This window comes from Cyphomyrmex costatus, unplaced genomic scaffold, assembly GCF_001594065.2.
Source record: "Cyphomyrmex costatus isolate MS0001 unplaced genomic scaffold, Ccosl1.0 scaffold143, whole genome shotgun sequence".
Taxonomy (NCBI): Eukaryota; Metazoa; Arthropoda; class Insecta; order Hymenoptera; family Formicidae; genus Cyphomyrmex; species Cyphomyrmex costatus.
In genome coordinates, this window is record NW_017275424.1 from 52,995 (window position 1) to 66,996 (window position 14,002).

Here is a 14,002-nt window from a genome sequence, read left to right on the forward strand (position 1 = left end):
GTTTCCATTTTCTACGCTTTTTAGACATCAAGACATACATTTACGTGCAATTTTGTATATATATTCCTTCAACTATTATATTAACAAGCATGTTATAATTCGTAATTTTAAAAAATCCATTATTATATTTTTTATATATAAAGTTTAATATCTAAAAAGTATGTTTTTGGTACAATTAATGCATGTATTATAGAAGAACTGTACATACACAGTTGAGCACGTGTATACAAGGGAAAGAACTCTACATACACAGTTGAGCACGTGTATACAAGGGTTTTCGAGGTTGCTGATTACGAATCTGCCCTCAGATTTTCAAAATTCAAAATGGCGGGTCCAAAATGGCGAATCCAAAATGGCGGACCAGAATGCGAAAAGTTATTCGATCACAACAAATTTGGTCTTTGGGGTTTTTCGAGGACAGATTCGTAATCAGCTACCTCGAAAACCCCCAAAGACCCAATTCCGTTGTGATTTAATAACTTTTTCGTCTTTTGGTCCGCCATTTTGGGTCCGCCATTTTGAATTTTGAAAATCTGTGAACAGATTCGTAATCAGCGACCCCGAAAACCCCCGAGTACTAAAATACAGGTCAATTCCATGTACAGAAAAATGCATGCCTAAAAGGGTTGATCAGCACAGCATTTATGTAATTCAGATTTGGTATTTCCAGTTTACATGCATGAATTTGTACGTTTAAATATTTATTATATATATTATATACATATTTAAAAATGGCAAATTAAACATCATTTCAAGAGAGAAAATTAAAAATACAAAATAATTTAAACAAGAAATGGATTTAATTGTATCAATTTGATAAGAAAATTAGCTGTAAAAGCCATCACAAGATTAACGTATATTTTATATTACACAATAACCAGTATCGTATAAACTCTCAATTGGAGTCCTCATCACAGTGTATAATAATAAAATTCAAAATAAAGTTTAATAACCAAATCGTAAATATTTTGATTGATCAGTCTGGTTTTTTTTATTATATAATATAAAATATACACTCACACGTTAATCTTGTGGTGGCTCTTACTAGTCTAACTTTTTTATGAAATTAATTTAATTCGTTAGTCTAATGAAATTATTAATTTGAGGTTTAATTATGTAAAACCCAAAAGCAAGTGACAAAAAATACCAATGATGATAATATAGCCTATAGATTTTTTAGAAATCTTGTAAAGAGCGCTAAAATTACTGGTTAAAATGAGAATTATTTAATTCAACAATTTAAAATAATTTTGCAAATTATTTCTTGTGATTATGAAATTAATGTTAATTTATTTGAAAATTATGTGAAAAATATGCGATAATTATATATAAACTTGTATCCATGATATTATATGTCTGCAAGTAAATATAAAATTTTAATTCATGGTCCGGAAATTATTAATTCATGCCGATAGGACAAGTGTTCAAAAAAGCTTTGAAAGTTCGAAATAAAGATTTCACACGTTACAGACAAAATAATTATTGAAAAATATTTAGATGGTATAAACAAAGATTTGTTGTCAATGCTATTGATATCATCAGATCCCCACTCATTTCGGATTTAAGAACATCTACACAACATAAACACATCATACAAATTCTAGTAATGTATTAACATTGGTAACAAATCTAATAGAATCATGATTGAAACAAAAATTATTGCAGTGAAAATTTGTTGATTAATATAAGATGTTAATTTTATTAATTTAATTTTTTAATATTTTAATAAAATTAATTAATATATAAATTTTAAACTGTGTAAATTAAAATATATTTATATTATAGCATAAAAAATAATTTCGACAACTATTTCATTTACAAAATCAATTATATAATTATTAAAAATTAATTAAAAATTCTTCGATTAAAATAAGAATTATTTTTCTTCAGATCGCTCATTTGTCACACTATGCATCGGTAGCTTAGCCAATTACAGCAAGCAAGCTTTGATGACATAAGTCTACTAACGATCACTGACAATTTGCTAGTTGTATCACTAGTTGGCTCATGTATTTTTTTTTGCGACTATTACAAATATTCACCTAGCGACACTTTTACAACATGTGACAAATTTTCATACGTCATTACTATTCACGATATGCGACATAGCCTGTGTGTTGTAGATAAGATATTCAAAAAATGTGGCAAGCAAAAAAATTTCGGAAAGAGATAAACATTCATTGTCCTTGCATACTTGCAATTCCGCTTCTGTCTTCTCGCTGGCCACCGAAGGAGACGGACTAGTGGGTCGTTGAGCATAATTCGAGGCATCCTGAGTCGCGCTCATCGATGGTGACAGAGAGTTTCTGGCGCTGGTGAGATTGGGCACGTCCAAACCGACCCCAGCAGTTTCCTGTGGTCCCGCAGTAACACGACTCCCGGATCCATGAGTACTTGCGGTGCTCGGAGCGCTTACGTGATTTGGACCACCGGGTGAGGCGGTGAGGCTAGATGCGAGCGAACCGACGCTACCGGAACCTGGACCGTTACCAATACTTCCGGGATGACGACGGGATCCGTGAGAGCTACCACTCCCAGCACGGCCGCCGGCACTACCACCGCCGCCGCTGCCATGGTGTGTGCTCTGATCCTCCTCACTCTCCTCCTCGGATGAACTTGGGTCTATCATCGTTTAAAAAGAGATGCCCTAAGGGGTACACACGCGGTTCTCGACCTCCCCCTTATAAGAGGTCCAGCCGCTTCACGTGGTCACGGAGCCGTTGTGTTTTACTTCTGTGGCGTTGGTTACGTGCTCTTCTATAACACTGTACTGAAATATATTATTTTTATTATTTTTTTATTGTGTGCATCTATAATTGAAAGAGAGAGAGAGAGAGAGAGAGAGAGAGAGAGAGAGATCAGAATCATTTATTAAATACATGGCCGGTATTCATAGTCAGTTCTTATATTCAAGACCGTCTTAAGTTCAGTCTTGAGGAGTTACGAACCAATCAGAGGTCCGCTTTAGCATCTTAAGACATTACTTAAGACAGTCTTGAAATAAGAACTGACTATGAATACCGGCCTAAATGTGTCAAAATTGATGTTTTTTGACATATTTGTGATTTTTTGCTAATAAAGTAAATTTTTTTTCTACTTTCGTTTACGTATGTATCTTAAAGTGCCAATTTTTATCTTTAAAAAATATTTTTTTTAACACCGTACGTTTCTTTTTTACTGAGATAAACTCTGCATAGTCACAAAAAAAAAAACATTTTGTGCCAAAGATCACAAATATGTCAAAAAATGTCAATTTTGACATATTTAACTTCACTTTTCTCAAAAATCTGATGTGATAGAGCAATTTTATTGCCGGATTCGTATTCAGCGCGCGAAAATACATCGGAAATGGTATCTTTTATTTAAACAGCAGAAATCACGTCGGCCAGTGTTACTAGAATACAAAACGAAAAGAACAATACAGTTATTACAATTAAAATATAGTAATAAAAAACAAAATTTGAAGAAAGAAAAAAAGACAGAGAAAAAGACGGAGAAAATTACTTATGATGTTTTTTTTTTAAATATATATAACGCATAAATAGATAATAATCGATAATCAAAACAAATTTGCAACACGAAGTATTGTAATAAGATATAATTAATGGAACTAATAAGTTCTTTAAAGTTAACTCACATTAAATTATATGACTGAGGATTAATGCATTTTATAGCAGGAAGTAAAATCGTAATACCTTTTCTCTCATGCAAAGCCGGATTATTTTGTTAAGCGTATAGCGAGTTCAATTATCTTGATTAAGTTAGGAATTTCATATTAAGTGCAAGGTAAATTATAGTTATTACTCGTATGTACCAACCATTGCGATTGCTTCATCTATTTTGTCTAACATAAGCACGGCAATTGCATGTTAAATTTACTTTCAGGTTCCTACGCGTAATTTCTATCTGATCTTTCACATAAAAGCGCGTATAGACGTGAAATGTGACTTGTATAATTACGAGTCGTCATACGCAAAGGCGAAGAAAGCCATTTATTCTAATCCTGTTATGCGCAAAACAGAAATTTGCAATCTGCTAATGTCGAGTACGCTTTGCATTATCACGAAAATTCTGAAAGGACTTGTCAAGCGGTTTTTGAGATACACATCCTTAATTCCATTTCTCTATTAAGTTCCTGGACCAAAGATCTGCAGATAAACCTTTAACGAGCATCGTCATATCAAAATATATTTAGAACTTATGTAAAGACAGTGTAACGAAGAGATCAGTCACACATCCTAACAGAAACCTTACTTAATTCAAGTAATCCGTCGAAAAAATAACTGAACTTATCAATTTGCAGGATACTTTGGCGCATAGTACCTTAATTATAATTGATCGTTTAAAAAATTTGCTGCTTTTCTTAAAATGTTATTAGATTACTTCGGGCGGATTCAATCGACCCTTTCTTGAAAATTTGTAGCAATGAGCACACTTGTGCATTCTTTCTCTTGGAAGTCTTAATACACAAATTATTATGCTTTAGTAGAATATAAAATATATATTCTAAAATGAAACTTGAAATAAAAAAAAAAACAAATATACAAACAAATATATATATATATATACTACAAATATTATAGATACGTACATATGTTTGATCTTTTTTGTAAAAGCAAAAAAGAAAGTTCTAGTACAGTCTAATGTATAGGAAAAAGAAGCAGTCCTGAATATCACTCTAGAGCAAAATTAAATATGAAACTGAAATGATCATTCCAAACAATACAGTCTAAAAATTGTGATATAAGACGTCTTTAAATCGTCTTTTAGACGAAAAAAACGTCTTACACGAATAAAAATTAACAACTTTTCATGTTTTTAATTCTTATTCGTATTTTATTAAAAATGCTGCTGTCTATTAAAAACATATTCACTTGAATTGAATATCTGTCATTTACCGAATATCTTTCTCCTTACAAACAAGCTTACAGCAAAGAGAAGTCTCAAACAAATTTATTGGCCTTTTCAATACGTTCTCGTATTTATTGACAATATAATATGCTCCCGCGTAGAACCGTTGTTTATGGGCTACGGGTGGTAAGCTTAATTGCATTTAATCTCTCCATACGCGCAATACAAGTCCACCGATAATTACATCGGCCCTTTGATGTGCGCTTGTTAATAGTGTATACAGTCTTTCGCCTACACTCTCGCATGCGCGTGATATACAAGTCACGCTTGACTTAAACTGTCTTCCGTCTTACGAGAGACTCACTTTCAAACCGGTAGATATCGGAAAAGCGTATTCATGTATGAAAATGCGTAATGTCTTTGAATGCAGTGTTCTTGCAAATATATTGTGGCGATAAAAAACTTCTGATAAAGAAAGTTTGCGGGCTACTGCAAGGATGCACCGAATCGATCGAAAGATATTGGAAATTCTCACAAATTCGAAATATTAATTTTTATGTAACGTATTATCGGAAAAAATTACTTTCGCAATTTCTCAATTTTTTATATTAAATTCCTAGATTGGGGGAATAATGAACTATAAATTATATTCAATAAGAAATAAAAAAATTAAGGATTCAAAAATCTGCAATGTAATAATTAGACCCCGGATTTTCCGCCAACGGACGTACCAATTCGAGTCGATCGTAGCATGTTCCTATCCCCACTACCACTCGTCATGCCCGAAGCCGTTGCGTGAAGCATCGATAGGTGGGACGCGGCCGCGGCGGTGCGCGGTGGGACAATTAACAAGACAATAAAAGCATCTTCTCCAAGGTCTTGCAAAAACAAATTTCTTTCAAACAGGACTTAAAATTTTTCAAGTACGCGTCTATTACTTCTTGCGACGTAGAACGCAGCTTTTCTCAGTATAAAAATATATTGAGCGAAAAACGAAGAGGCTTCAATTACAACAATTTAAAAATGTACTTCATTGTGTGTTACTTTTATAGATAAAGAAAGTTAGGATTACAAAATGTCGAATAAAGTTATTTTGAAAGTATTCGAAATAATGGGGAAAATCTGAAAATAACAGTTTAATGTATCTGCTATATTTTAGTATTTTTCTCGCTTGTATTCCATTCCTTGTTTCGAGTAACACCGTTGCCACACCACCGTCGCTCCCTACCATTGATACTACACCGAGCGTCGCAACCTTTAGCGACGTGAAAGTGGGGAGAGCTAGCTACGATCAACGCGATTTTAGAACTTTAATCCGGGCTCTAGTAATAATAAATAATATTGAAAAAAAATTTCAGTCAGATAAAAATACATAGGTACCCAGTATGGCTAAAAAGTTTTCAGGACTGAGCTCATAAATAAAACAAATAACATCGTAAATAAATTTTTCTATTATTATTACACAAAAAATGTTACGATTAACACAATCAGAAATAATAATTTTCGCCCATCAATATATTTGGTTGTGATAACCGTAAGATGGACATATCTTAACAACTATAATCGTTCAGATATGGTATCTTCGGATTATCACAATTGTACTCTAGTTCTTATAACCAAAAAATGTATTGATGGGCGACTTTTGGTCGTGGAAATCGTAGCCGTTTTGTTTTGTGTATCAATTATTCTCTATACTACATACAATCTTTATCATCATTTGGCGTACTTTACCAGCCGCTCCAAAACATGTTGGAAATTCATTGCTGGAATGCTCTCTCTTTAAATTGTCTTGAATCATCTTGATATTGTCGAATCGCTATCTTCCAACTTCAGTTTCAGCTTTAGAAACAAAAAGTAATTCGTTGGTGCTAAATCCAGTGAGCACAGAAGATGGTTATAGCACGATAACATTTTCTGTGCAAATTACTGCATTGTAAGATGGCACGTTATCGTGCAGCAAGAGCCAATTTTTGTTTGCATACAAATCCGAATGCACACACGTGATGCGCTTCAACATCCAATATCAAATTAATTGGATGTATAGCTTTACAATGATTGTATGTAGAATAATCGGTATGGTAATAAAAATTTATTTACGATGTTTTCCGTTTTATTTATATGAGCTAAATTCTAAAACATTTTGGCCACAATGTGTATAAATAAATTAGATTAAAGTCAGTATATAGGTATATAACAAATATTTCGGTCATTTTCAGTGTATAAGGTTGTCTAAATTATAATGTAAAAATTAATTCAATAGAAAATACAAAGAGAAATGTAAAGCCTCAAAGCAAAGCATTGTCACTTTATGGTTGCATAGCCAAAAAGCGATCAAGTCTCTAATCAAGTCCAGATCATGACTAGACAGGTACACAAGTACAATCACAGTCATAAAAAAAATTAATAATAATCAAAAAGAAATTAAAAAAATTAAATAAGAAAAGACAGAGGCCAAACAAAACGAAGTAAACATTACGATTACAATAATTGATTACAAAATGATCGTCAATTTTTAATTCTTCTCTCTCTCTTTTTAAACACTATTAATTTTTTCTTATAGTTACGACTCCATTGTACTTGTGTGCCTGAAGATGACCCAAAAATGTGACGAAATCTTTATAATGTATTGATTTTGATTTTCTTCATATTTTTATTTGTGCATCGCCTTCTGCATTTGACCTAAATTTGTTTTTTCTAATATTATTTATTAAAATTAATTAAATTTATTAAAATAAATAATATAAAAGCAAATATATATAGTATTCACTAAATCAATGTCTTGAAAATAAACAAAATAAAATTAAAATTGTATCTATTTTGTCTTCTGTACAAAATGCATTTTCTCATTTTTAAAGTTTGTTTCAGTAGATCTAGGTCACGTCCCCCCCCCCCTCTCTCTCTACACGAGATAATTATTTTTGAAGTAAATTAATATCCTTCTCTTATGCATAGATATGTTTAGTGCTTATACGAGTAATTAGGGGATTGACAGAGACAGTACAACACATCTTCTATCCTTTTATAAAAATGAGACTACTGCGCAAACTCGGGCGTTATGTCATATGCATATGTATAAACTTAAATTATGTTTTATTACATTTTAAATCATAACTGTTCATTAAGTACAGTATTTACAAATGAAAGAAAATATTCTTTCTCCAATATGTACCACATAGCTCCAATGTATATCATATCGTGTTATCATTTTTTCAAGACTTCGTCAGTTATAACATATCGATTAATTAAAATGTCAATGTATGATATATTATTAATCATTTTTCATATATCATTTCGAGTATGTTTGTCGTACATTTGGCACAACAAAGGATAGAAGATACCACCAGACTTCTATAACTAGACTGCCAACTTCGCCTCCATGTTTAAAGACAACAATAAACAGCACCATATTTGAATTCTCTCACTCACACATGTATAAATTACCTGGATAATTGCTTAAGTCAAAATAATGTGTCCCACATAAATGTGTTCTAAATATAATTTTGGTACACATTTTAATAAAAAGCAACAAATTTTATCATTTTGGCGATCTATGTTTACGATAATTTCTCTTTCTTTTTATAAAAATCATTTAATTTAAATTAAAATCAATTGTTCTTAAAGTTTTACTTACATTACAGAATAAAAAACATTTCGCAAAGAAGGTTATTATATTACTATTTCTTTTAAAGTCTTCACGGGTATTATTTTCAAAGAATCAGAAGGTTTGCGGGTTATCATCATGTTTTTTTATCCACTGCTAATGCCAACGTGTCGTGAACCTTGTCGTTCACTTCATCAGTGCGAGAAGCGCTGCTCCTTCGGAGAACTATCTAATATGGAGACTGTTGAGGGAGATTTCCTTGGCTTGTGAAGAGAACAGTCTTCTATATCTTACTTACATTATTACCTGAGTCTCTGTCTAAATTGTCTATGTGTATTTATATTTCTAAGAGCCTCTGTATTTCCTTGATATATCATTGTTGCTATGGTATTTTGCGTTTTATCGAACAGTATTTTATGTCCTGTTTTAACGCTGTGTTCTGTCAATGCTAATTGTGTGATATGTTTTAATCTGACATCCAGTTGATGTTCTTTCTTATGCACGTTAACCATCTCCCGGTTTTTTTTTTTTTTTTAATTTTTAGGGCCTATTAATCCAATATACTGTGATCAAAGTATAACTAGTCTAATAAAACGCAAAATATGAATTTATATTAAATATATTTTGTCCTCTTCAAAATAATTCTCTCTTATTACAATACATTTATGCCAACGTTTTTTCTAATCTTCGAAACAACTTTTGTAGTTAATTTAGATATAATCTTTAGTACATGCAGTGAACTCTCTTTTATCGCGTTACTTGATTAAAAACAGTGTCCACGAAGTGGTAATTTCAGTCGAGAAAATAGAAAGAAAAAAAGAGTCTTATGGTTTGCCATATCAGGCAAATACGAAACCTGTGGAATGGTATATTCAGTGAATTTTTTACCACAAAATAATGAACAAGCAAGAAAAAAGCGTTATTGAAATAACACGAGATGCAACGCGTCTCACGTCCAAATTGTTTTTCAAAATCGATTATAGCATGAACCAAATTACCAAATGATATTCCAATGTTTAATCATATCTCGAATTGTCGATTAGTATTAAATCTTTAATTTTTTGACGTGTTTAACTGTTAAAGTGGAAGATTTTTTGAAACGACATTTTATTTGTAGATAAAAGTCAATAATGTAAAATTTTAGACAGAAATTAGAAATGGTCCTACCAATCTAAAAAATATTTCATCAATATGTTCAAAGAACGTAGTTTCAATGAGGTAATCTCGATATTTTCGATTCCAATAATATAAGGTTTGTTCTTTTCAACTGAATTTCTTTTACACAATTTATCTTTCTTCCTCTTCTTTTTATGTTAAAAAAGAAAAAGAATGTTGAATCGTGCAAAAAACTCAGATAAAAAGGAGGGCCTTATATAATATTTACATATATTAGATTAATAGGATTTAAAGAATTCATGTTTCGCATACTCTATGTATATAACTATTATATATAGTATATATAATATTATTTTTATATTTTTATAATACAAATACAATTGCTTCATAAACACTCCACTTCATAAATGCTTACAATAATAGCCTTCACCACGAAATTATTATTATTTATAGCTTGACAAAATAATAAAATAAACCGTTACTTTCTTTTGTCAAAATATGGCTAAGATTATATTTCTTAAATACTATATGATTATTTTAATTATCATTTTTTAATTTAACAATAAAATTGAATTTAAAAAATGAATCTAATGATTCCCGCGTACTTTTTAAATCGCTTAAAATACATCAATTCTTTTTTAATTAACTAACACCTTTTAACTTAATATCTTCGGAATGTCATTACATATTGCAATATACGTTGATGTATGATACTTGCATCGGAAAATCTAGTTTCGAATGAGATATTTCTCGAGATGAATAGAAATGTCAACGAAATTTTCTCAATGACATATAATGTTCTTAGTTGGATTTTAATGAGCTGACACGTGCTACAATATAAAAGATGGATAGCTTATTATAAGCCCAATTGCACTAATGAAGAAATGTTCATTGTTTGCATTTTGTAAAGAATTAATTTGATGAGTAGAATTAGTTGGTAAGTTACTTTGTTCTTTGCATAACTTGGTATAATTTTAAAATAACGAATTTTATACTGGATAAATTATAAAAGAATTTTGATCATAAATTATAAAAAGAAAGTTAATCATGTAAATAAAATTAAAATTAAAGGACTCTTTATATAAAAATAATAATTAAACAAGATGAAGGACAATAAGAGTCAATTCATAAGTAAACAAGAAAGCGATTGTAACATTAAAAATATAATATGAATTTAAATATTTATATACATCAAACTATTAGAAAAGAATAACAATAAAAGTACTTAGCCGCTTTGATATGTAATATTAAAAATTAGAATATCGGTCAATATAATATAAGAAAATCGCTCAGTATAATATGCCGTGACAAGTTTTGACTTTTGGTTTGAGTCCTCTTCAGACGTTCAACAAAAATACTTTCCTTCCATACATGCAGTTAAATCAAAATTCTCACTGACTCCTCGATTTCTCCCTTTGCTACATGACATTGATAATACACGATGGAAAAGTCGTATATTAAAACAATGTATCTGTAACTTGACATAAGATTGAACAAAATCAAAAAACAGTGAAATTTAAAAAGAAATGTTTAACTCACCAACAAAAACAATTTGTCAGTTTACAATACGCAAGTTAAGTAAAATAAAAGAAGTCATAGAGTAAAATGAAAATAAAAGTAACAGTAAAAATCATTTTCACGAAACTTAATATTGTATAAAATATGCAAAGATTAAGTGTTCTGAATATTTTAACTGTCGTGCAAATACTGTGATAGAACAATCTAAACTAAGCGGTGTGACAATTATCGATAACAAAAGTTCAAACTTTATTTACAATGGGAATATATGATTTGTGAAGACCTTCAGTGTCCGTTTGTAAATTAAGACTATTTTTCTGCTTTTTAATGTTTAGCATTTCAGAAATTAATCGCTTCCTATAATTTGGTTCTCCATCTAAAATTTTTATATCTTCCCATTAAAAATCATGATCATACTGTAATCTGTGATCCGTAATAACCGAACGAGTAGAAGTATTATGTCTAATATGGTTACGGTGTTCATTAATTCTGGTTTTCAACTGTCTTCCAGTCTGTCCGACATAAGACGCATCACAATCATTGCACTAGATCCTATATACTACATTATTTTTAGATGTGTGTGACAGAACATCCTTCTGTATTCTAATGTATTTACCCATCTTATTAGGACTGTGGAAAGAAACTTTAATTTCGTTATTGTTAAAACGTTTTAATTTTTCAGTATGAAAAGGTATGTAAGGTACCGTAAGCTAGAGTCCTAGATATCAGAGAAGCGCAACCGGCTTAAGTCAGTATCGCAAAATTACTAAGAAAAGTATTAAAAATGACGTCGTTTGCAGACGAAATATGAAATCCACCAATCGTCTATTAGTCAGCCATTTTTAATACCATTGAATGAATGTCATGATTGGCTGACAGTTAGCTAATCAGGACGCGGAACATCGGTTGCGCTTCTCTGATATCTAGGACTCTACCGTAAGCCAAGAAACAGCTTTCTTATTCTCCAATTCATTAGCCTTCTCACTCCATGAGATATTTGTCTATTTCTTTGTAAGAATTTTATTCGTTGGTTGAGTGTGTCAAAAATAAATGAAAGTGGGTAGTCATTATCAAGTAAAATGTTAATTATAAGTATTAAATTCTTTTTATGGAATACTACGTCTGAAAGTAAAAAGGCTCTATTAACCAACGAATAAATTACGCCTCTTTTTTGAGAAATTGGATGGTTAGACAGAAAGTTAATTATTCTTTTATTTTACTTAACTTGCGTATTGTAAACTGACAAATCATTTTCGTTGGTGAGTTAAACATTTCTTATTTCACTGTTTTCACATTTTTTGATTTTGTTCGATCTTATGTCAAGTTACAGATACATTGTTTTAATATACGACTTTTCCATTGTGTATTATCAATGTCATGCAAAGGAAGAAATCGAGGAGTCAGTGAGAATTTTGATTTAACTGCATGTATGGAAGGAAAGTATTTTTGTTGAACGTCTGAAGAGGACTCAAACCAAGAGTCGAAACTCAGGGCATATTACACTGAGCGATTTCTAATTTTTAATATTACATATCAAAAGCGGCTAAGTACTTTTATTTTATTCTTTCCTAATAGTTTGATGTATATACATATTTAAATTCATATTATATTTTTAATGTTACAATCGCTTTCTTGTTTATTTATGAATTGACTCTTATTGTCCTTAATCATGTAATTATTGTGCAAAGTATATAAAAATATAATATAAAAGTAAATTATGTAGAATATATATATATATATATATAATTATAATGTACAAAAATATAGAAAAATCCATATATAGAATACAATATATATTACTAATTAATTAACATGCTGCAAGTAGTAATCAACATTTGTTTCAAAAAGAGATCAGTAAGATTATTTTTTTGGTCCCCAAGTGATTTCCATTAAGATGGTTGTATCGCAAAATGACTTTTCTAAAGATTTGTTTGAAGCTTTTTTTACTTGGAGAAAATGATATTCCCTATACCTACATTGCATAATTTTAGGGGGAGAGGATAATCAGGTATGTTCAAAAGATAATTGTATTTGAAGTTAGTACTTTTAACGTTTATACGCTTCTTGGGTTAGATGAGGGACGACAGTACATTTTCAATTATAGAGCAAAAACGGTATTTAAAAATTTACTCAAAAACTCTAAAGGACTATAAATAAAATTAGATAAATATATACAAATTTAAATTGAAGAAAATGCGGTAATCAGACAAATATTAATTATAAAGCCTTAAAAAGTTGCTTTACTATTTCATTGATATCCATTTCGCTTATTAACTCATTCTTAAATACCGGCGCACAGTAAGGAAATAAAAATTGCTGTTCAAAAATGGTTACAAATCGTAATTTTTGAATATTTTTTTTCCCCACTGAGCGACGCGGGTCTCCATACCCCTGGTGGCATGGGCAATTGCTCGGGGCTCACCCCACAGGCTGCCGTTCCTGTACGATACAACGGTCTTAAACAAAATTTTTGTATTGTGTGATTATTATAGATGTCAAACATAATCATTATGTGAAAAAAAAACTTGATCCATAAAGCCTATTCCTAATTTGTTATTAGCCCAAGTATTATTATATGATACACCTAAACCCTTTTTATGACTGAGTAAACTAATAAAATATTTTTATTTATTATATTTTTTTACTATCTTATCAATATTATTTTAAATTATTGTCTCCAACGTGAAGATGAATACAGTTCATAGTAAAAAAAATTTTTTTATTACTCTTAATATATGCAATAGATGTCCATCAAAAGTCTACGAACAAGTGTTGTTACAAAACTATTAGTTGCTTACTAGTATAAGCTACTTCTGTATCAATATTGTGATCACAGTAGAGATGTCTTTCTCATTTATATTATTTTAAAAAAAGGTTCTAATTTTTTTAAATTGTAACATTTTAAAAACTATATAC

At 30.5% G+C, this 14,002-nt stretch overlaps 1 protein-coding gene across 1 annotated transcript in view; it reads right to left on the reverse strand.

Moving 5' to 3' along the window:
• The window catches only part of Cadps (calcium-dependent secretion activator 1), a 33,996-nt gene extending 31,367 nt beyond the window's left edge, over positions 1-2,629 (reverse strand). Inside the window, exon 1 of the mRNA XM_018551702.1 lies at positions 2,195-2,629. Within this exon, the coding sequence (XP_018407204.1) occupies positions 2,195-2,629 (435 nt within the window). The remainder of the gene's footprint in view (positions 1-2,194) is intronic.
• Between the last annotated feature and the right edge of the window lie 11,373 nt (positions 2,630-14,002).